Below are 24,032 nucleotides of genomic sequence, written 5' to 3'. Positions count from 1 at the left end.
ACGGCGCATATTTCATTAAAGAAATTATTTAGTAAGTAGTCCATATTTTAGGTATAAATACAATGCAGAATAATTTTATACCATCGGATAACCCCTTTAATCCATGCTCATTGTGTGCTAAAGAGTCCAGTAAATGTGACCACTTTATATACAAACATACCTTACGAACAAGGAATAGCTGATGTGCATGATTTTTCAAAGGGCGATACTCTCATTCCCATGAAGCAACAAAAAATTATTGTGGCTAGTTTGAAGTTTATTTTAAACCCTAATTATTTTGTTTTCAATGAGAAATTTTAAATTCAACATAAAGGGAATGTGAAGGGTTCTAAATATGCATCAGTCTTCACTAATCTCTATGTGGTCGCTTTTGAGGAAATATTCCAAAGAATTGGATCAGGCAGAAGTTGACCATTCACAGAAGCGACCGCAAGAGGTTTCTCCAGAGGAATTGTGGGCAAGTGGAGAAGGTCTGCTCCGGAACAAGATAAGCAGGAATATAGTATGATCCTTCACCAGTGTAGATTGTCACAGGAATTGATAGCTTGGGAGAGAATTTTGCAATTGGTGTCAATCCACGTAGGGTAGTCTCTCCTACCAATCCTAGGTGCTAGAGTTTCCCGGCTTCCGGGGGCATTGGTACACAAAATGACCCTTATGGCCACAGTATAGACATAATGCTGCTGAACGTCTGAACGTGCTGCCGCTCCTGGCAAGACAGCCTGAGTCTGCCCACCTACATCGGCTCCTCAGGGACAACAACCGAATGATGTAGCAGAAGTCTTTGAAACATAGGTGCCAGTCTGTAGGACCTTTTTTTCCTATGAGCTTCCTGGGCGCGTTCTTGGAACCTCATGTTGATCCGTGTAGCCAGAAGAATTAGGGCATCCAAGGAAGATGGAAGATCTCGGGCTGCCAGCTTTATTTGAGGAGCTAATCCTTGCCAGAAGGTTGCCACCAAGGCCTCATTATTCCAGGCAAGCTCTGCTGCCAAAGTACAGAACAGGATGGTGTACTCTAATACCGTTGACTCCCCTTGGTGGAGAGTTAAAAGTATAGCAGCTGCAGAAGACGCTCGGCCTGGTTCTTCAAATACTGTGCAAAAATTTTCCAGGAATAGCTGTAGGTTGGTAGCTTCTGGCCCCTCACGTTCCCAAATAGGGTTCACCGATGCCAGAGCTTTGCCAGAGAGGAGGGAGGCAATAAAGGCAAACTTGGAAAGACCAGAGGGAAAGAGGTGTGCGTGCAACTGGAAGTGGATCTTGCACTTGTTGAGAAAGCCCCTACAGCTAATGCATCTCCATTGTAACGAGGTGGAAGTGGCAATGAAATTCCAGACCCAGAACTGAGTGGAATGCTGGCGGGCAGTGGAGTAGGTTGGGCAGCAACAGAAGGAAGATCCAAGCGTGTGGCAATAGCATTGACCACTAGCGGAAGCTGATCCTGGCATGCTTGGAGATCTCGCATATCTGCTTGCATTGCTTGGACCGGTGTATTGGATTGACCAGCGGGGTCCATGGCCTAGGAAAACTGTCACGGCTATGGGGTGTGGGGTATGTGGACCCACTGGGCTGCTCGACCATAGTGGAGTAGCAGCTGATTAAACAAAATGTCAATGGCAGTCACTAGGGAGAAAGTACCTGGGTTGCTGGCATATGCCGGATAATCAGAAGCAGGCTGGTGTCAGACTAACGGAAGATGGCTTGTGCTGGACTATCGGAACTTGTCTTGGATACTCGACTTGAACACAGAAGTCGTCTCGTACAATTGACTTGAACACAGAAGCAGGGCCAGTTTTAGACAAATTATGGCCCTGGGTAAAGTTAAAAGTGGGGCCCCAAATGCTGAATTACTGTATCAATAATGCCATCAATTCAGAAGGCGGTGTGCAGAGAACTGCATCGCTGATTTCTAGCGCATCCAGGAGTGTTGCAAGCCCCAAACCATATGCCCCCCTCACACAAAAGAACAATATATGTACATGTAAATTTATTAGATCAAACCACTATGCCTGACAAAATGTTACTTGCATACTTTTACTGAACACAACTCTCTATTATAAGACCAATATTACCAATAATAACACAATATACGGTCCAAATAATACAGCATAATTACATAGTGACTGAATATTACCCCCATACTGTTACTTAATAAAAAAAAACACTATACAAAGACCAATATTACTACCATATAGTGGTAGATGCCAGTTATACACAGGAGCTCTGCAGACAATATAAGTGAATACAGCACATTTATATCTAGTGACTCACAGGTGATGTTTTCTCTGATTAGAGTCGTTCACTTTCCTTTTTTTTCTCCATCCGACCCAGACCACTGTGACGACTTATTCCAGCCACGACTCGTCTCTGCAGAATTTGACACACAGACATGTTGGTTTCTCGCTTTTCCAGAACCCTCCCCACCTATACCCATTCCTCTAAACAAACTCGTAATCCACAGTGCACCAGATGTTAATAATGATCCCATAGTGCTCGACACAATAAAAGTGGCCCCTCAGTAACCATGCCCCATTTGTGCCACCACAGTAATGCCACCTTTGTTCCCCCACAGTAATTATGCCCCCTTTGTGCCCCATGTAGACAGTGTCACAGCGTCCACTGTAGTTAGCTCCACACAGCCCCATGTAGATAGCGTCATACACAGCCCCTCTTGTAGATGGCGCCACACACAGTCACCCCTTGTAGATGGCGCCACACACAGCCCCCCTTGTAGATGGCGCCACACACAGCCCCCCCTTGTAGATGGCGCCACACACAGCCCCTCCTTGTAGATGATGCCGCACAGCCCCTAGTTGTAGATGGCGCCGCACAGCCCCCCCTTGTAGATAGTGCCACACCCCCCTTGTAGGTAGTGCCAGACGGGACCCTTGTAGATAGTGCCACACAGCCCCCTTGTAGACAGTGCCACACAGCCCCCCTTGTAGATAGTGCCACACCCTTCTTGTAGATAGTGCCACACAGCCCTCCCTCTGTATATAGTGCCACACAGCTCCCCTTTGTAGATAGTGCCACACAGTCCCCCATTGTACATAGTGCCACACAGCCACCCCCTTGTAGATAGTGCCACACAGCCCCCTCTTGTAGATAGTGCTGCACCGCCCACAAAAACCCTTACCAAGCCTCGTTCCCACAACGGACAGTGCGCTCCACAGCTTCCAGACAGAACCCTTGCGTAGGACCTTGATAAAGTGACGTCATCACGCCGGCCTACGCAGGGATTCTGTTTCAGTGTTTATAGACTGCAGGCCTAACGTGGCAGGCAGCCTATAGCATTCAATTGTATCTGCCTCCTGAGGATGCAATTACAATTGAATGTGGCAGTCGCTAGCACCAGGGCACCCCGATGCTAGCAACGCCACCGGGCATGAAGGGGCCGCTGCAGACCAGCTGATAAATATTACGTGCCAGACCCCATCATGCTGCAGGTTCCGTAAGCAGCCGCTATGGCTGCTATAGTGGGCAGGGGGCCCTGAGAGGATAGGGGCACTGCGCAATTGCACTGTTTGCCCCATAACGCCGGCCCTGCACAGAAGACGTCTCAGACAAGACACTGTACTTGGCAAGGACGCCAGACACAGATGGTGACATAGTCTTGGACACTTGACTTGAACACAGAAGTCGTGTCGGACAGTGGACTTGAACACAGAAGTCGTCTCGGACAATGGAGACACAGATACTGGATATGGGATACAGGATGCAGGATACAGATAAGGAACCATTTGCATTACAAACACTCGAAAAACACAACATTGCTCAGGCAAAGTGGAAGTGGACAGGGTTCCTTTTAAAGTCCCGGGATTAGGGTGAATTTCCTTGTGTGCGCTCTGGCCCTTTAAGACCGGAAAGCAGGAGGAGAGACCAGTGTGGTCCAGCATCTCAGGGGGAGGAGATTTATTCTGCAGTAGGATTTATTCTGCCGACTGGTTCACATGGCATTTGCAGTAACCCAAAGCTTCCTTGCTCTTTTATGTGACCGATCACATTCATAAAGGGAGCAATTACACTACAAATATATACAATAGCCTAAAATAGAAATGTAGGATGACCCACAATACTTATGTTTATTTTCACTTTTTCTGGTCTCTATAAACACTATTCATTGCTTACCGTGGTCCATTCTTGTCATCCAGGTGCACTTGGCTTTTGCAATTTGTAGGCTCTGCTCCAATTTCCACTGTCACTACATCAAATGGAAGCTCTGCATAGTAGTCTTTGATCTTTGGATTGAATTCAGGAGTCAAGTCCAGAGGAGGATTGCTGAAGATATGACTGATGTAAGATAGTGTATCATTATCTGTTCCAAGACACAAAGGAGCGATGAGTTGGTATTATAGGAAATATAACATGGCTTGCCAGCATTTGTTCCTTGACTGAAACAATTAACGCCATCATGTAAAACATAAGTAAATGACTTGCAGAACAGCAAGAATAGGAGATGGAAACCCATTACCCAATAACTGTAGAGGAGCAACTTTGACAAAGTTTTTATTCATTATTAAATCTGCTAAAAACAAACATCCAGAAACATTGCAAAGAATTACAATGCCGGAAACAACAATTTAATACTGCCTCTCCCTACAATAACTAAAATTTCCTTACAGTAAATAGAAAGGGAGGAAACCTCCAGCTCACCGGTTCTGCGTCTCCGGATATCTCGCTCGGATCCCCGCGACGGCCCGCGGTGTGTGATGCAGAAAGAAAGGAAAGGTAATCCAGCGCTGATAGGAGTTTAAAAAGGAAGGATAGTTCCCACTTTTATTGGCAAAATCATTAATTTGCCATGATTAAGAACGCCGATTGCGTTCGAAACGCATAGGCTTGGGTATATACCCTCACTACTCCTGCCTTGAGACTGCGTCTCTTCTTCAATTTTTAATGATTTTGCCAATAAAAGTGGGAACTATCCTTCCTTTTTAAACTCCTATCAGCGCTGGATTACCTTTCCTTTCTTTCTAAAATGTCCTTACATACTAGCTGATGCTTGATAATTGTTGCATATACATAAGGTTCCACTATCACTTATCTAATGCAATCGCTTTCACAATATATAATGAGTTAAACATGGCTTGAATTCTGCAGCACCTCCTAGGTGGTGGTTCCTTGCCTTCAGGGCTGACATTAGCTAAGTATAGTATGCGTAAATAAGGCTCTGTTCACATCATGCTTGAGACCTACATTTGTTGTATACACCGGTAAAAGCTCCTAGAATATACGCCATACATATTCAGAGGGTTCCATTCACCTGACTGAGACCAAAAGAGTTTTTCCAGGCTGGTATACGTCAGTATACATTTTTTTTACTGTATAGAACAGCGTAGTCGACTACACTTTTCCATGCGGAGGAATCCCACAAAAAACATATACCACATACGTTAGAGCCCTGCGTCAGAAGCAATATTTCCGATGTATACGTATACTGTATGGGGACGAACGATTATTACTATGATCTTTCAGTCCACATCATATGCATTATTGTTGGCAAGACATCGCCTGTTTACATTGGGAGATGTACTTCCGACAGCGATCATTTTACAGGCTGCATAAAAGATGCGATCAGCCAACAACAAGCGTTTGCTGGTTTGTTGACTGATCACTGCCCTGTTTACACTAGCCAATAATCAATATCAAAAGAATGCTCGTTCTGACGATTATTAGACTGTGTAATGGGGCCTTAAGAATGGAATAACCTTTCGCTTTTGGGAAGTGGTTAAAGGCTATGTAAACTTCTTTCTCATAGACAAATTTAATTTAATGAACTTAGATTTGATCGGTATTAGTGTTATAATCAGCACATACGAGCTGATGTAAGAAAAGCTGTTAGTGCAGGTGACTGACGGATTTGACTTACAGCAGCGTTATGCACTTTCTATCCATATTGGATACATAGAAGCTACAGTTATAAAACTAAATAACATTTTTAATAAATGTCTTTTTGAAAAACATTTATAAACACATGCAGTAAATAAAATGAGGGAAAGGCTACAAAAGTTTACATAACCTTTAAAGGCTATGTGCACCTTTGAAATAGTTTTGGTTTTTTTAATAAAATTGTCTATCAGTATGTTTTGTGCAAATTTCTAAATACTTTTTATTAAAAATTATTTTTACTCTTTGAGATACATCTGCTTTGTATACTGTATACAGACCTGAATACATCAGATCAGCGGCACTGATGGGTTCAGTGTCAGCGTATCAACGTTTATAACTTAGATGTGATCAATAACAGGTGGATCGTTCGTGTCAGAGACACGAAGGACCCGCTGACACTGAACTCATCAGTGCTGCTCATCTGATGGATTCAGGTCTCGGCGCACTATACAGCTGCTCTGTATCCAGAATACAAAGCAGCTGTATGCCACTCCCTTCTTTTGGAGTGGCATATGCATCTTTCCTATTGCTCTCTTCACTCTCTTCCCTTTCTCTGTTGCTTTGTACACTTTTTCTCAGAAGTTGAATATTAGAAACAACTTTCCGTGCTGTCATGCAAGTATTGACTATGTAAGGTGGTATATAAATTTATTTTATTAACTTTACATGTTTATTCACATATTGGGCATGACATTACTTCAACTTTCTTAAAGGGAGGGCACTAGGGCATTAGCCATTTTGTGATTATGAGCTCCAGAGATGCCAAAAGTATATGGTAAAATTGGATAACGTTTATACTAAACAAAATAACATTAATTTGCTGAAACTGGACAACCCTTTAAATCTCTGTTTCTCTAAGACAAAACTATTGTCACCACCATTTGGAAAATGTATGGTAAATACTGTAAAATGTTTCTCTGCAGTGGGTTCCCATCAGAAACGCAATGTAAATAATGAATAATCAGTTTAAAAGCTTGTCATTAAGACAATGCAAATATTATAACTACATGGCATTATTTTTCTGATTGGAGCAAACAACTCCATAGTATATTTCACTTTAGGGCCTTTTATAAAGCCTTTTATATAAATGCAAAGTGAAGCTCCACCATTTATCAAAATTAGTTTTATAGACAGCACATGTAAAATATTACATCTTTGTAATATCTTATTTGCCTTTTTGAAATTTTTCGCTTATGCTTCAACTTGTTTGTACCTGTACAGTTTAGAGAAATATAAAAACTGTCCTCGATTATCACAGCAACCAATCACAGTCCAGCCCTAATTTTCTAAATTGTACAGGAGAGATTAAAGGGGTGATATAACATTAGAAAAATGTTGCTTTTAGCCAGACACAGCATTACTCTTGTGCACAGGTTGTGTTTGGGAAAGCCATTAAAGAGGCTCTGTCACCACATTATAATTGCCCTATCTCCAACATAAGGAGATTGGCGCTGTAATGTAGATAACAACAGTATTTTTTATTTTGAAAGACGATCATTTTTGACCAAGTTATGAGCAATTTTAGATTTATGCTAATTACTTAATTACTTTCTTAATGCCCAACTGGGCGTTTTTTTACTTTTCACCAAGTAGGCGTTGTAAAGAGAAGTGTATGACCAATCAGCGTCATACACTTCTCTCCATTCATGTCCATTTGTACTCAGCACAGCGTGATCTTGTGAAATCATGCTGTGCTGTTACATACACCCACATTAACTTTACTGAAGTGTCTTGAGAGTGAATAGACATCTCCTCCAGCCAGGACACGATGTCTATTCACACTCCCGACACTTCGGTAAAGCTTGTGTGGGACTTAATAGCCGCACAGCGTGATCTCGCGAGATCATGTTATGAATGACAGCACAGCGAGATCACGCTGTGCAGCTATTAAGTCCCACACAAGCTTTACCAAAGTGTCGGGAGTGTGAATAGACATCGCGTCCTGGCTGGAGGCAATGTCTATTCACTCTCAAGAATCTTCAGTAAAGTTAATGTGGGTGTATGTGACAGCACAGCGTGAACTCGCAAGATCACGGTGTGCTGAGTACAAATGAACATGAATGGAGAGAAGTGTATGACGCTGATTGGTCAGTGTCATACACTTCTCTTCACAATGCCCACTTGGTCAAAATTTAAAAAACGCCCAGTTGGGCATTAAGAAAGTAATTAGCATAAATCTAAAATTGCTCATAACTTGCTCAAAAATGATCGTTTTTGAAAACAAATAACACTGTTGTTATCTACATTACAGTGCTGATCATATTATGTAGGAGATAGGACACTTATAATCTGGTGACAGAGCCTCTTTAAGCCCCATTCATTTAGATAGCACTGTGATACCACACAAACCCCATGGACAATGGGTTAGAATATCAAAATACACTTACCGTCACTGCAGTTCATCCACTTTTTTGTCACTGCAAAACACAAATTACAAACAGCTTAAAAAGCTTTCAAAGGTTTTCCGGATATTGCATTGATGGCCTAACCTACGGCTGTGCCTAATACTGGAAATAAGCCAAGCTAGCCCCATTCACTTAAATGGGAGTGGCTCCAGTACCAGGCACGACCACACTAATATGGGTGTCGCTATGCCATGTACTGCAGTGAAGGGACGGCAGCGTTACAGCGAGCGCCGCTGCACTTTCATTCTACTGATTGCGGGGGTGAGGGGTTGGCCTTGGTGGGATTTTACAGATTATACTTTGATGTAATGATATATCAATGTAAAATCTTGTAAAACCCTCTAAATAACACATTAATATTATAACTGGTAAGTGTAGATTTATATAAAAAATAAAAAAAAGAACTCAAATGTAAACAGCACCGTACAGCTGCGTGCAAACTAAGGGTATGTGCACACGATGAGAGGCTTTTACGTCTGAAAAGACACTGTTTTCAGGAGAAAACAGCTGCCTCGTTTCAGACGTAAAAGCTCCTCCTCGCATTATGCGAGGCGTCTGTGACGCTCGTAAATCTTGAGCTGCTCTTCATTGACTTCAATGAAGAACGGCTCAAATTACGTTGCAAAGAAGTGCCCTGCACTTCTTTGCCGAGGCAGTCAATTTACGCATCGTCGTTTGACAGCTGTCAAACAACGACGCGTAAATGACAGGTCGTCTGCACAGTACGTCGGCAAACCCATTGAAATGAATGGGCAGATGTTTGCCGACGTATTGTAGCCCTATTTTCAGGCGTAAATCGAGGCATAATACGCCTCGTTTACGCCTGAAAATAGGTCGTGTGAACCCAGCCTTAGATGTCTAAAGTGAACTAGGGGAGGAAAATATCCGACTCTCAGATTACAAACAGTCACGGATTAATCAGGCATTTAGTGAACATTGTGATTATTCATTGTGAAATGTACATATTTTGATTTTGCTATACACATGGTAGAGCAGTTTAGCAATCTTCTGTCATACCATAATAATAATAATCTTACGATAGCTCTTACACTTGGACAGTTACATCAATTTACAGATTCCGCTAAGAAAATAATATTGATGCTCCAACATTTTACCAGTTGATGTATCTGTAATGCACAAAGTTCATGCCAGTTCAGTAAGACTACAGCTCTGGAAATCATTACAAAGGAATGATACCCAAGGTCTAGTTTTTATGACACTGGTTTGATTTTAACTGTTTGAAACAAACACTTGTCTTAACCTGGATAGACATAACTTAGATTTAGGAAACCTGCGTTTATTTACACGTCTGGATGTATAAAACTTATGTACATGTCATCAGTAATGTGAAAAAGGCTTGCTGCAGAATGTCAAATGATTACTTCACGCACAAAGGGAGTCATGTTCCTTACTAACAAAATACCAAATGGGGAGTAAAGAGAAATTAGGGAGGAAGCCGCACCATTACTGCACACAAAATTGTATGAAAAACGCATGTATCTAGATATAATTTTTCTTGTGGTTTTTTTTTTCAGGCTATGTTCACACGCTTAGTAAAAAACTTCTGAAAAAACAGCTCCTGATTTTCAGACGTTTTTTAAGCAAGTCGCGTTTTTCGCTGCGTATTTTACGGCCGTTTTTGGAGCTGTTGTTCTATAGGGTCAATGAAAAACGGCTCCAAAAACGTCCTAAAAAGTGACCTGAACTTCTTTTTCGCGGGCATCTTTTTACGTACCGTTTTTGGAAAATGAGGCGTAAAAAACCGCCCCGTCGGAACAGAACGCCGTATTTCCCATCGAAATCAATAGGCAGATATTTGGAAGCATTCTGCTTCTGATTTTTCAGCCATTTTTCGGGACGTTTATGGCACGAAAAACGGCTGAAAACAGGGCGTGTGCACATACCCTTATAGTAATATTTCCCATTTACAACTGCAAATGAAATTGACGATACAAGTAGTGAAACAACAATACAACCACGGTAAAACCACAATACAAGTAGTGTTTGCTGCATTTCTTTGCCGTGCAGTACTGATGCGACTTTCTGTGGCACCATTATGCTGCCTTGTTCACATGGCGCTCAAAAATACGACGTGTAAATGCACCAAAAACGCTAGCGTTTTTGCAAAGCGCTTTTTAAAGTAAAGGCGTTTTTTATTAGTTTTTGATGCGTTTTTCACTGTGTTTTTTTGCGCCTTTTAGGCACGTTTTTTGGGTGTGTAATTAGGACTCCCATTCACTATGGGAAATCCGGGCTTTTTCGGTGTGTTTTACGCGCCAAGAATTGACCGACACTTTTTTTTTTACACTACACATTTTTGTAAACACGCGAGCGTAAGAAAACACATCGTCTGCACTAAAATGCGTTTTCCCATTAAAGCATTAAAGCAAGCGTTTTTGACGCATCTTTCGTGGTGAACAAGGCGATAGAGAAACACACAAAAAATGACTTAGAGATAAAAGGGGAAAGTATACAAACCTGATTCCCTTTTAATTTGTCTTGTAACACCAGACAATTCATTCTCTTCATTGTCTTGAAATGTTTGTCTGTACATAAAATTCCATAGTTATAATACACAACAGCAGTGGTTTTCAGCTGTTGGAACAACGACATAACTCTATCTGTGTGCATATATAGATGACAAACAATTTGTAATTGTCTCAACATTAGAAAGCATTTAGATTGTGAGCCCCAATGGGGACAGTAAAAGAGGACCTCTGTACAGCGCTGCGTAATATGTTGGCGCTATATAAGTAACAGAAATAAATAAATAATAAATAGAAGTGTGACACAACTATCGCAGGGCAGCATGTTGGCTCAGTGGTTAGCACTGTTGCCTTACAGCGTTGGGGTCCTGGTTTCAAATCTGACCAAGGATAACATCTGCATGGTGTTTGTATGTTCTCCCTGTGTTTGTGTGGATCTCCTCCCTCATTCCAAAAACTCCCAAGGTTAATTTGGAATTTAGGTGGTAAGGCCTATGGGAGTGATAACTCTAGCTGTACAGAGCTGCAGAATATGTTGACACTATATAAATGAATAAAATAAATAGGGAATCTAAAAGGTTCACATCTCTAGTGACACACATGGGACAACTTTTTAATACAATTTTGTTAGATTTTTGACTAATGGAAGGAATATAGTATATCATATTTTCTGCTAACAATTGGATGACTGTTCTTATTTAAAGTGTAGTCTAGCAAGTAATGTCAAGCTACAAAAATACACAGTAATTGAAATAATTTATATATGCCTCAAAAAAACAAATGTGCACTATTTTCTACAGAGCTCTATATATATAAATATATATATATATATATATATATATATATATATATATATAAATATATATATATATATATATATATATATATATATATATACACACACACAATAGTGCAAAGACTTACTTAACAACTGCATAACTCATTTGCACAGTCCACATGATAATTGTGAGTAAGCAGCCACTTTTATGCTGGAAGGGACTGAAAATAATGTACTTCAATGGGATTACTGACGGGAAGTCTCGAAAAATCCCGCCCCATTATCACTGCTTATCTATCATATCTCCAGTTCTTAAACCTTCCAGAAACATTTACATGAGTATGTGTGAATTATATAAACAGCACTTTTCTTAATTTTTACTTTTATAAGCTGCTGACTTTAGGTTTTATAAAACTGTTGGCCAAGAAAATGCATGCAAAACTGTATCAAAACTGCCTAGTGTGAAAAAGGCCTAAAGCTAATGACCTTCAAGGCTGCTTTCTTCACCTGCTATGCATAGAAATAATAAAAACAACTCCTATTTGATTTATCCAAAATAGTTACTAGGACATAACTTACCTGTTTGCCAAACTGATTTTTTCCAAGGACTGTAGACATTCACACAAGTCAGAGAGAAGATCGTGTACTGCCAGGATTGATCCCAGGTTTAATGTCTGGTCAGCTCTGTGGTAAAGGTCATGTCTTAATGTTTTTAGTAAAACAGAATTGGAAGGATAAAGCTGTAAGGTATAGAATGTGACAGTACTTAGATTCTAAACTTTAATAATATTTAAGATTGTGTCTAGTTATTTTTGTAATAAATAAATTTTAATTTATTACCACTTTTTCATACAATGCTGGCATCTTGCATAATGCACACCACAATCTTTGGTGGGGAAAGACATGGCGAGATTGCTGCCAAGCAGGGGATTGCCATTGGCTTTGAGTAGGGCACCTCAGAGCAGGGTTGCCAACATGATTTTAATTTTTTTTCTGGATAACTTATGCAAAATTCATGGACAACCAACATTTTTATGGACAAAATGAAAATCCAGGATTGGAAATATAACTGTAGATCAAAATAATAAAATGAACACTTTAGCAGCATTTACTGCGAACTCAAAAATGACGATGATAAAAATCATACACTGTCCAAGAAGTTATGGACAAAAGGCATCCCTGAGAGTCATATCCTACATTCTGGTTTCTAGGGATACACAGTCTTTTTAATGGGATTGTCAGGCAGCATGTCCTTAGCATTTCCCAGATTAGGGCTCATTCAGACAAGCGTTTTCCTCCTCCGTGTGCTGTGCATTGAAATAACTGACAGCTCACGGACCCATTCATTTCAATGGGGCTATTCAGACATGCGTGAGTATTTATGCAGAGAGTGTCCGTTGCGTGAAACTCGCTGCATTTCCTATATTGGTGCATTTTTGCCCATAGTAGTCTATAGGTGCGTGATAACCACGGACAGCGCATGGACGACATTCGTGTGCTGTCCGTGTTTCATGCATCCGTTACCAAAGAAATGTAGAGAAATAAAAAATAAAAAGTGCTTGGACGGACGTGAAAAACGCATGCCACACGCAAAGCACACTGATGCCATACGCAACGCACACTGATGCCCATACGCAACGCACACGGACATGAAATGTAGAAAAAACGCTACATGTTTTACGCGAAAAATCGGACGCACTCATATAAATGTAGCCTTACCCTCTCGAATCTTACCACACCTTGATATTTATAGTGCAATGGACTCCTAACTACAGGTAACAACAAGGTTTTATAAATTACTTTTGTAGATTAATTGTATATTATCACAGCTACAAATAGAGTTTCTGATAACAAAATTTCATTAGGGGTTTTGTATTCCCTGATATATTTTAGGACCTTCTTTGTAAATTTCATGGCAGACAATATGTTAGTGGGAAGGACTTTTTTAAGATACTTTGCATTATACTCATTCAGTCTGGATTTAGTTGAAGGTGATTCAAGAGCTATAGCAGTTGTCTGTTGGGACTGGGGCGGCCTTGCGTTCATTCATTGCATAATTCGTTTTTGTTCTTCTGCCTCATCTTTATCATTAGCTGAAAGATATGAGGGATGAGGGCTATCATCAGAAAATGAATGGCAGTGTTGCCTGAGTGCTCTGTTTTTAATCACCGCCATCATCAGCCAAGTATTTGCTAATAATGTACTGATGATTGTGTCTGAGTCGGTGAAGAGTTCAACATCACTCCACAAGTGTCCTGCTAACAGGAGTATTACAAACATGTGAGGTAAAAATGATATGGAGGACTTGGAACATATATATATATATATATATATATATAATAGTACAAATTTTGCAATGTTCTTTTTTGAGATTTATTTGTAAATGGTCAATGCACATAACTAAATTTATACTAAATCCCTTCTTCATTATATGAAGTATTAATCAAGCCCACATGGTTGTTGATTTGGAGCTTCAACGTCAGGGTGCTTTCTGGAAAACTAATAGGAACTCAGCACAATTTTGATTTATCTGGTAAGTAAAAACATATGTTGATATCACCAGTTTCAGTAAGTTTAACCCACAAAGTTGAACTGTTGTTGATCTGAGGTAGAAGTTGATGTGTACAGTCTGACATTTTTTAAGAATCTTAAAGGGGTTGTCTGATTTAGGAAACAGATCTTAAAATACTCTATTATGGAATTCTGAGCTAATAAATGTGGATCTCCCATTCAGGATCCTTATCTATTAGCCACAAAGAGCATTACTATGGAGGAACCAGCACATTCATGCATTACAAAGTCAGTTCCTTGATTTCAACAGGGACAGTATAATGTTTTATTTCCCCTGTGGTGTCAATACAGGGGAACTGAATACTTGCTGGTGTTTCAAGCCATAGATTGTACTGATCACTGGGGGTCCTAACAGTAAGATTTACTTAAAGAGGCTCTGTCACGAGATTATCAAATCCCTATCTCCTATTGCATGTGATCGGCGCTGTAATGTAGATAACAGTAAAGTTTTTTTTTTTTTTTTAAAATGATCATTTTTGGCCAAGTTATGAGCAATTTTATATTTATGCAAATGAGCTTTGAAATGGACAACTGGGCGTGTTTTTTTTCGTATTTCCAACTGGGCGTGTATTGTTTTTAACAACTGGGCGCGTGTTTACTTGTTTTACTAACTGGGCGTTGTGAATAGAAGTGTATGATGCTGACAAATTAGCATCATACACTTCTCATCATTCCCACTCAGCTTCTTTCACTAAAGACACACAGCGTTACGTTACCCACAGGTCCTTCAACCTTGTCGTCGGACAAAGAAGATACATCGGCTGAAAGGCGTCCAAAAGGTTAATATGCTCGACTCTAGGGAGTTTGCTATGCTTACCTGCACATGGTGATGCTGCTGCAAATTCAACTGTACGCCTGGAGCTGTGGTGTCTTCTCTCTTCCGACGCCAAGGTTGAAGGACCTGTGGGTGACGTCATCACTCCCAGCCAGCTTCTTTCACTGCAGACACAGCGTGGAGTCACCCACAGGTCCTTCAACCTTGGCGTCGGAAGAGAGAAGACACCACAGCTCCAGGAGTACAGTTGAATTTGCAGCAGCATCACCATGTGCAGGTAAGCATAGCAAACTCCCTAGAGACGAGCATATTAACCTTTTGGACGCCTTTCAGCCGATGTATCTTCTTTGTCCGACGACAAGGTTGAAGGACCTGTGGGTAACGTAACGCTGTGTGTCTTTAGTGAAAGAAGCTGGGTGAGAAAGATGAGAAGTGTATGATGCTAATTTGTCAACATCATACACTTCTATTCACAACGCCCAGTTAGTAAAACAAGTAAACACGCCCAGTTGTTAAAAACACAATACACGCCCAGTTGGAAATACGGAAAAAAACACGCCCAGTTGTCCATTTCAAAGCTCATTTGCATAAATCTAAAATTGCTCATAACTTGGCCAAAAATTATAGTTTAAAAAAAAAAAAAAACGTTACTGTTATCTCCATTACAGCGCCGATCACATGCAATAGGAGATAGGGATTTGATAATATGGTGACAGAGCCTCTTTAACGTCAAGGGACCGTACAGCAGAGAACCCCTTTAATGAGTATAGTTACCAACTGAGGCCCCATGCACACGAACATATTTTTTTCCTTCCGTAAATACTGGCGTAAATACGGGTCCTTTGTCACACGTATTCGATCCGTATTCCACCAGTATTTACGGACCTGTGCCCATAAATACGGGTCCGGTGTCACCAGTATTCCAGCCGTATTTACGGACCAATTTTCTCTGCACTAATCGGCAGCCCCTTCTCTCTATCAGTGCCGGAAAGAGAGAAGGGGTAGCCCTTTCGGGCAGAGTTTCCGAAGCGATTGAAAGTAAAAGAAGTTCATACGTACCGTTGTCTTGGTGACGCGTCCCTCTTTTAACATCCAGTCCAACCTCCCTGGATGACGCGGCAGTCCATGTGACCGCTGCAGCCTGTGATTGGCCTGTGATTAGCTGCAGCGGTCACATGGGATGAAACGTCATCCCGGGAGGCCGGACTGGAGGAAGAAGCAGATAAGTTAACTTTTAATACTATTAACTCCAGCGGTAGTCAGTGTCCCGGGTGCTGAAAGAGTTACTGCCGATCAGTTAACTCTTTCAGCACCCTGGAAAGTGACTATCCCCTGACGTCACCTAGCAACACTCCCGTAATTACGGGTGCACACGTAGTCACCCGTAATTACGGGAGCCCCATAGACTTCTATGGGCCTGCCCGTGCCGTAATTACGGCCTGAAATAGGACATGTTCCATATTTTTCAACGACCCGGGCACCTTCCCGTAAGCAAACGGGAAGGTACCCGTGGCCAATAGAAGTCTATGGGCCCATAATTACGGGCCGTAATTACGGCTCGTAATTACAGGCGTTTTTACATTCGTGTGCATGAGGCCTTACCATTTTATTTTTCTACTATCTTTATACCTACTGTAAACACTTGTGAGCTGCTAAAGTGAAAAATCAAATTTGGTTGAAGCTAAGGCTTGAGTACATTATGTCCTAAGGTACTTTTATCATTGCTTCTGATCATTCATTAAAAATAGTTTTAAAGTGAGCATGTTTGCCAGCACACTTAAAGGGGTTACCCAGTTTCAGCAAATAAATGTTATTCAAATTAAAAGTTATACAATTTTCCAATATATTTTCTGTATTAATTCCTCATGGTTTTTAAGATCTCTGCTTGTTGTTATTCTGTAGGAAGATTGATTGTTTACTTCTAGTGGATAAAATTCTGTCCATTATCATGCCATGGAAACACAGGTGCACGTGTCAGAGCCGTGTCTTCTAATGATCCCAGCACCTGTGTGTCCATCACACGACCATGGACAGGATTTTATGCACTGGAAGTAAACAATGAATGTTCCTACCAAATAACAACAAGCAGAGATCTTGAAAACCATGAGGAATTAATACAAATAGTATATTGAAAAATGTTAAAATGTTTAATTGTACAAAATATAACATGAATTTGGCGAAACCGGACAACACCTTTAAGTAATCTATACAACCCTTTAATACTTCTGATTATTTGTCACTGTATGGGTATGTTCACACGTAGTCAACAAAAATGTCTGAAACTCCAGAGCTGTTTTCAAGGGAAAACAGACCCTGCTTTTCAGACGTTTTTTTACCAACTCGCATTTTTCGCGGCGTTTTCACGCAGTTTTCGCGGCGTTTTTTACGTCCGTTTTTGGAGCTGTTTTCATTGGAGTCTATGAGAAAACCGCTCCAAAAACGTCCAAAGAAGTGTCCTGCACTTCTTTTGACGAGGCTGTATTTTTACGCGTCGTCGTTTGACAGCTGTCAAACGACGATGCGTAAATAACAGGTCGTCTGCACAGTACGTCGGCAAACCCATTCAAATGAATGGGCAGATGTTTGCCGACGTATTGGATCCGTATTTTCAGACGTAAAACGAGGCATAATACGCCTCGTATACGTCTGAAATTTGGCCGTGTGAACATACCCTTACGGTGTGGATCGACCCCAGTCCACAATTGTTTTGTCCTTATTTTGCTTTTTAAGGTTGCTCAGTGGTCACAAAGAAAAATTAGCACTTACTATTAGATACTCGCTTATTATGTTTCTTTAACCATAATTTATCCGATATTCAGATAAAATTTGGGACAACGCCAACCCCACACCTGACCTATCCTTACACCACTCACATACGCCCTATCACTCTCTTTAACAGAACCACCCCGACATTTTTTATACCAACCATTCTTTTTGCACATTGAAATTCAGAATAAGGTACAGTCATGCAATCTCTAAAGCCAAACATTAGCATAGCAAGCCTTGTAGGAGCAAAGGAGAAACTGACTGTATAATAATGGGCCTGGTTTTAAAATGAGCTGTCCAAGTGCATATGGATATGATGTTCCAGTGTCTGCATACCTTTGGCCATTTAGCATTTTTTTTTTATAAACCTATATTTTTTTGCCTTTACTAGATGAATGAAACAAAATAGTTTGTAAATCCCCACATCATAACCAACAAAAAAGCACTGCACCTTGAATTATATGAATTGCTAAAGGTTATGGTGGTGTTATCTTTTTGGCCATTGTGTAAAAAAAAAAAAGGAATAATCTGATTATTTTGTGCTGTGAGCTGAAAAATACTTAATATGTTTATGTCAATAATAGAATTCATATAGATAGCAACTTTAATAATGCATGTGGAAAACTATTTTAGAACGGCACTTACAATGAACAATCCTGGCACTTACATGACTAACATTAAGCCAAAAGAAATTACCATCTCAAACTTTCCCAGTTGTGTCTGCTCCTGTAGTAAAGAACATAAGTTATCCATTTGTTCCCATGTTAACTCAAGAATGGAGTCTATCCAGCAAGTGTTCTAAAAAAATAACAAAATATACATTAATATTACAGAATATAAAACTGTTTGTAAACTATTTCTCTTTTTCCATGTCCACAGTCCAATTTTTAAAGAACGTAACTTGTGATCGTCCTGACTTTCATCTGTATGTCCTATTAATATACATCAGGGGTTCTGCCCTTACCTTTCCCTATTAGAATACATAATTTAGCAGCTCTACACGTAGACAGCTGAATGTACTTTCATGTGGCCTCACATAGATGAGATACGGGACCTGATTTTATTTAATATTCCAAAAAAATATACAGTATATTAGATATTGACATTTACTCTTTACCTTTACATAAAAACCTTCACAAAAGGTCAGCTTCAACAAAAGACTTATGGAGTACAATACATAATGCTGGTGCGCTGAGGTCAGAGTCACAAAGGATAACACATAGCACTTACTTTTATACAGATATTTACCAAGCACAATTTGGTGAATGTAAGACATATATATATATATATATATATATATATATATATATATATATATATATATACTTTATGTATACATTACAATATGACACACAAAGTCACGATAATTCCACAATATGTTAATGAAGCGGTAGAACAAAGCGTGTAGAAACCTTTATCTTGGCGACTAACCTTTAGAGAAGGACAATTTGGTACTTTTTCTAGCGCTTCTAAAATACCAGATGAGTGGTTGTGTAATAAAAATGTAAATCCATCTTCCAATATGGTTTCCATAGTATTGTAGCCTTCCACACTTAGATCATTCAACATAAGTTGTTCTTTCACCTTAGAAAGAAGACATTGAGATGTTATTAGATTATATACACAGGCAAAATCAGAATGTCCCCTCCCTTCTCTCTTGATACATGTCATTGATAGACTATACAGCTCTGTAGCGGAACGGTAGGGCCTAAAAATCTTTGCTGTTGATCTCTTCTTGATAACAAAAATTACAGCTATTCTCTAATGGTTGTTATTAGTTACCATGTTGTATTTTATAGTGAAGGCATATGTCCATATTTTCAAAGGTAGATTAATTTAATTTTGTACAGTACATACCCTAAAGCAGTGTTCCCCAACTAGTGGCACGAGAGCCCCATATGGCTCTCTGGTTCCCTGCATGTGGCTCCCCAGCAGTTGACAGCTCTATATCCAATTGTGTACGTGAGCTACTGGAACTTGGTATAACGATCAAAACCATATCGCTAGCAGTAAACACTAGGATAAGAGCCTTTATAATTTGGTCATAACTTTAATAGACTTTTTCCTTTATAATATTCAATGTAGCTCAACTCCAACTGCCATAGCAGAATGTACGTAGTTGACCAATTTCATATAGCTCACAAAAAAAAAAAGAAGAGGTTTGCATCTCTGGCCCATGGATGGTCTTGACATCACAAGCAGGTTAAACCATAGAGGTCAGCCCCTTCCCCAACAGATCACTATCTTTAATCATTACTGAACATATTTTGAGATTTCTTCCGCTTTAAATGCTTAAAGAGGCTCTGTCACCACATTATAAGTGCCCTATCTCCTATATAAGAAGATCGGCGCTATAATGTAGGTGACGGTAATGCTTTTTATTTAGAAAAACTATCTATTTTAAACCACTTTATGAGCGATTTTTAGTTTTATGCTAATGAGTTTCTTAATGCCCAAGTGGGCGTGTTTTACTTTAGACCAAGTGGGTGTTGTTGTAAAGGATCTGCCAGGCACAACTTCTGTGTATACGCCCATAGGTAATCAGTCTGCACCTGAGTCTATGTCTCTGAGACTGACTCCATCTTCCACTACTCAGGATGGCAGGCTTAGGAGTGGGAGAGCCTATCGCAGCCTGGCCAGACGGAGCTAGCTCCCGCCCTCTGTCTATTTATACCTGCCTTTCCTGTTCCTCCTTTGCTTGTGATTCTTCTCGTGTGGTTTCCTGGCCCAGCTACAGCTTCTAACTATTTGATCCTGCTCCATACTTACCCTGGCTTACAGACAACTCTCCTGCTCTGCGTTTGGTACCTCGTTCTCTCCTGGTTTGACTCGGCTAGTTCACCACTCTTGTTGCTCACGGTGTTGCCGTGGGCAACTGCCACTTTTCCCTTAGCTTTGTGTACCCTTGTCTGTTTGTCTCGTGCACTTACTGAGCGTAGGGAACGCCGCCCAGTTGTACCCCGTCGCCTAGGATGGGTCGTTGCAAGTAGGCGGGGACAGAGTGGCGGGTAGATTAGGGCTCACGTGTCTGTTTCCCTACCCCCATCATTACATAATCACAAGCCCATATACCTAGTCTACCCTGGTCCCTGACACTACTATGGACCCCCTTGAGACCCTGGCCCAGCAAATGCAGGGTCTCTCCCTACAGGTCCAGGCCCTGGCTCAGAGGGTAAACCAGCCTGACGCTGCCATGGTAGTACCCCTCACCTCACCTCTTGAACCCCACCTCAAGTTGCCTGACCGGTTCTCAGGGGACCGGAGGACTTTTCTCTCCTTTCGGGAGAGTTGAAAGCTCTACTTTTGCTTAAAGCTCCACTCCTCAGGTTCTGAGAGCCAGCGGGTGGGTATAATTATGTCCCGGCTCCAGGAAGGGCCCCAAGAATGGGCCTTCTCCCTGGCTCCTGACGCCCCTGAACTTTCCTCCGTTGACCGTTTCTTTTCTGCTCTCGGACTCATTTATGACGAGACTGACAGGACTGCCTTTGCCGAGAGTCAGCTGGTGACCTTACGTCAGGGTAAGAGACCTGTGGAGGAGTATTGCTCTGACTTTAGGAAGTGGTGAGTAGCTTCTCGGTGGAATGACCCTGCCTTAAGGTGCAAGTTTAGGTTGGGTCTGTCGAACACCCTGAAAGACCTGCTAGTTAGCTATCCCTGTTCTGACTCCTTAGACCAGGTTATGGCTCTAGCGGTACGACTTGACCGACGTCTCAGGGAACGACAACTTGAACGGTTTTGTGTTTTCCCCTCTGACTCCCCCATGATGCCTTCCGAGGTCCCGTTGCTTCGCTCTTCCACGGAAGACTCGGAGGTACCTATGCAACTCGGGGCCCCGTGTCCCCCCGACAACGTAGAGAGTTCCGCAGGAAGAATGGTCTCTGCTTCTATTGTGGGGATGACAAACGCCTGTCCTAGGCGTAAGAATAAGCAGCCGGAAAACTTCCGCGCCTAAGTGATCATCGGGGAGGTCACTTGGGCGCACAGGTATTTCCCATAAATATGAAACGTAATAAAATCTTGCTTCCCTTTCAGGTCTCTTTTGGTGGTAGGTCTGCTACCGGCAGTGCCTTCGTGGATTCAGGGTCTTCTCCTAATATCATGTCTGTGGAATTTGCTATGTCTCTAGCCATGCCTTTGATTGATTTGCCTAAACCTGTCCCGGTAGTGGGTATCGACTCCACTCCTCTTGCTAATGGTTATTTTACACAGCATACCCCTGTTTTTGAACTCCTTGTTGGCTCCATGCATTTGGAGCAGTGCTCTGTACTGTTGATGCAGGGATTATCGTCCGATTTGGTTTTAGGCCTTCCCTGGTTGCAGTTGCATAATCCCACGTTTGACTGGAATACTGGGGAGCTTACCAAATGGGGTAATAAATGCTTGACGTCATGTTTTTCTGTTAATTCTATTTCTCCCCCTGAAGAGGTGAACACGCTACCTAAGTTTGTTCAGGATGTTTTCTCTAAGGAGGCCTCCGAAGTGTTACCTCCTCATAGAGAATACGATTGCGCTATCGAATTGGTACCAGGAGCTAAGCTCCCTAAGGGTAGGATATTTAATCTTTCTTGTCCCGAACGTGAAGCCATGAGAGAGTATATCCAGGAATTCCTGGCCAAGGGTTACATTCGCCCCTCTACTTCTCCGGTAGGTGCTGGCTTCTTCTTCGTATGGAAGAAGGATGGTGGTCTTAGGCCATGCATTGACTACCGTAACTTGAATAAGGTCACTGTAAGGAACCAGTATCCCTTCCTTTGATTCCTGATCTCTTTAATCAGGTTCAGGGGGCCCAATGGTTCTCTAAGTTTAATCTACCAGGGGCGTATAACCTTATCCGCATCAAAGAGGGGGATGAGTGGAAGACTGCGTTTAACACGCCCGAAGGTCACTTCGAATACCTCGTCATGCCCTTTGGGTTGTGTAATGCTCCTGCGGTCTTCCAGAATTTCATAAATGAGATTTTAAGAGATTACCTGGGGGTATTTCTTGTAGTGTACCTTGATGACATACTGGTGTTTTCCAAGGACTGGTCCTCCCACATTGAGCATGTCAGGAAGGTGCTCCAGGTCCTTCGGGAAATCAAACTGTTTGCTAAAACCGAAAAATGTGTGTTTGGGGTACAGGAGATACCATTTTTGCGTCAAATCCTCACTCCTCATGAATTCCGCATGGACCCCGCCAAGGTCCAGGCTGTGGCGGAATGGGTCCAACCTGCCTCCCTGAAGGCGTTACAGTGCTTCCTGGGGTTCGCTAATTATCACAGGAGATTTATTGCTAACTTCTCGGTCATCGCTAAACCTCTTAAGGACCTCACTCGCAAAGGTGCTGATCTCCTCCACTGGCCTCCTGAGGCTGTCCAGGCTTTTGAGGTCCTTAAGAAGTGTTTTATCTCGGCCCCGTTGCTGGTTCAGCCCAACCAAATGGAGCCATTTATCGTGGAAGTTGACGCATCCGAGGTGGGAGTTGGGGCTGTCTTGTCCCAGGGTACCAGGTCCCTCACCCATCTCCACCCCTGTGCCTACTTCTCCAGGAAGTTTTCGCCCACTGAGAGTAACTATGATATTGGCAACCGCAAACTCTTAGCCATTAAATGGGCATTTGAAGAGTGGCGCCACTTCCTGGAGGGGGCTAGGCACCAGGTAACGGTCCTTACCGACCACAAGAATCTGGTTTTCCTAGAATCTGCCCGGAGGCTAAACCCGAGACAAGCTCGATGGGCGCTATTTTTTACCAGATTCAACTTTTTGGTTACCTATAGGGCTGGGTCTAAAAATATTAAGGCCGATGCTCTGTCGCGTAGCTTCATGGCCAGCCCTCCTTCGGAGGAAGATCCTGCTTGTATTTTGCCTCCTGGTATAATCATTTCTTCTATTGATTCTGATTTAGTCTCTGAAATTGCGGCTGATCAAGGTTCAGCTCCCGGGAACCTTCCTGAGGACAAGCTGTTTGTTCCCCTGCAATTCGGGCTAAGGGTACTTAGGGAAAGTTATGACTCCGCACTATCTGGTCATCCAGGCGTCCTGGGTACCAAACACCTCATTGCCAGAAACTATTGGTGGCCTGGGTTGCCTAAAGACGTTAAGGCCTACGTCGCCGCTTGTGAGGTTTGTGCCAGGTCCAAGACTCCCTGGTCCCGACCAGCGGGCTTACTACATTCTTTGCCCATTCCCCAGAGACCTTGGACCCATATCTCCATGGATTTTATCACCGATTTGCCTCCATCTCAAGGTAAGTCGGTGGTGTGGGTTGTAGTAGACCACTTCAGTAAAATGTGCCACTTTGTGCCCCTCAAGAAACTACCCAATGCCAAGACGTTAGCTACCTTGTTCGTCAAACACATCCTGCGTCTCCATGCGGTCCCTG

General features: G+C 41.8%; 1 protein-coding gene across 1 annotated transcript in view; it reads right to left on the bottom strand.

Annotated features, from left to right (window-relative positions):
• CPED1 (cadherin like and PC-esterase domain containing 1) overlaps positions 1-24,032 on the bottom strand; it is a 328,476-nt gene that overhangs the window by 165,561 nt on the left and 138,883 nt on the right. The window contains exons 9-14 of the mRNA XM_075857143.1: positions 19,104-19,256; positions 18,369-18,470; positions 12,140-12,300; positions 10,775-10,842; positions 8,279-8,308; positions 4,131-4,317 (exon numbers count right to left, since the gene is read on the bottom strand). Of these exons, the coding sequence (XP_075713258.1) occupies positions 4,131-4,317; positions 8,279-8,308; positions 10,775-10,842; positions 12,140-12,300; positions 18,369-18,470; positions 19,104-19,256 (701 nt within the window). The remainder of the gene's footprint in view (positions 1-4,130; positions 4,318-8,278; positions 8,309-10,774; positions 10,843-12,139; positions 12,301-18,368; positions 18,471-19,103; positions 19,257-24,032) is intronic.

Source organism: Rhinoderma darwinii, chromosome 3, assembly GCF_050947455.1.
Source record: "Rhinoderma darwinii isolate aRhiDar2 chromosome 3, aRhiDar2.hap1, whole genome shotgun sequence".
Classification (NCBI taxonomy): Eukaryota; Metazoa; Chordata; class Amphibia; order Anura; family Rhinodermatidae; genus Rhinoderma; species Rhinoderma darwinii.
The sequence above is the reverse complement of the archived record's forward strand: the minus strand, read 5'-3'. Positions and strand labels throughout refer to the sequence as shown.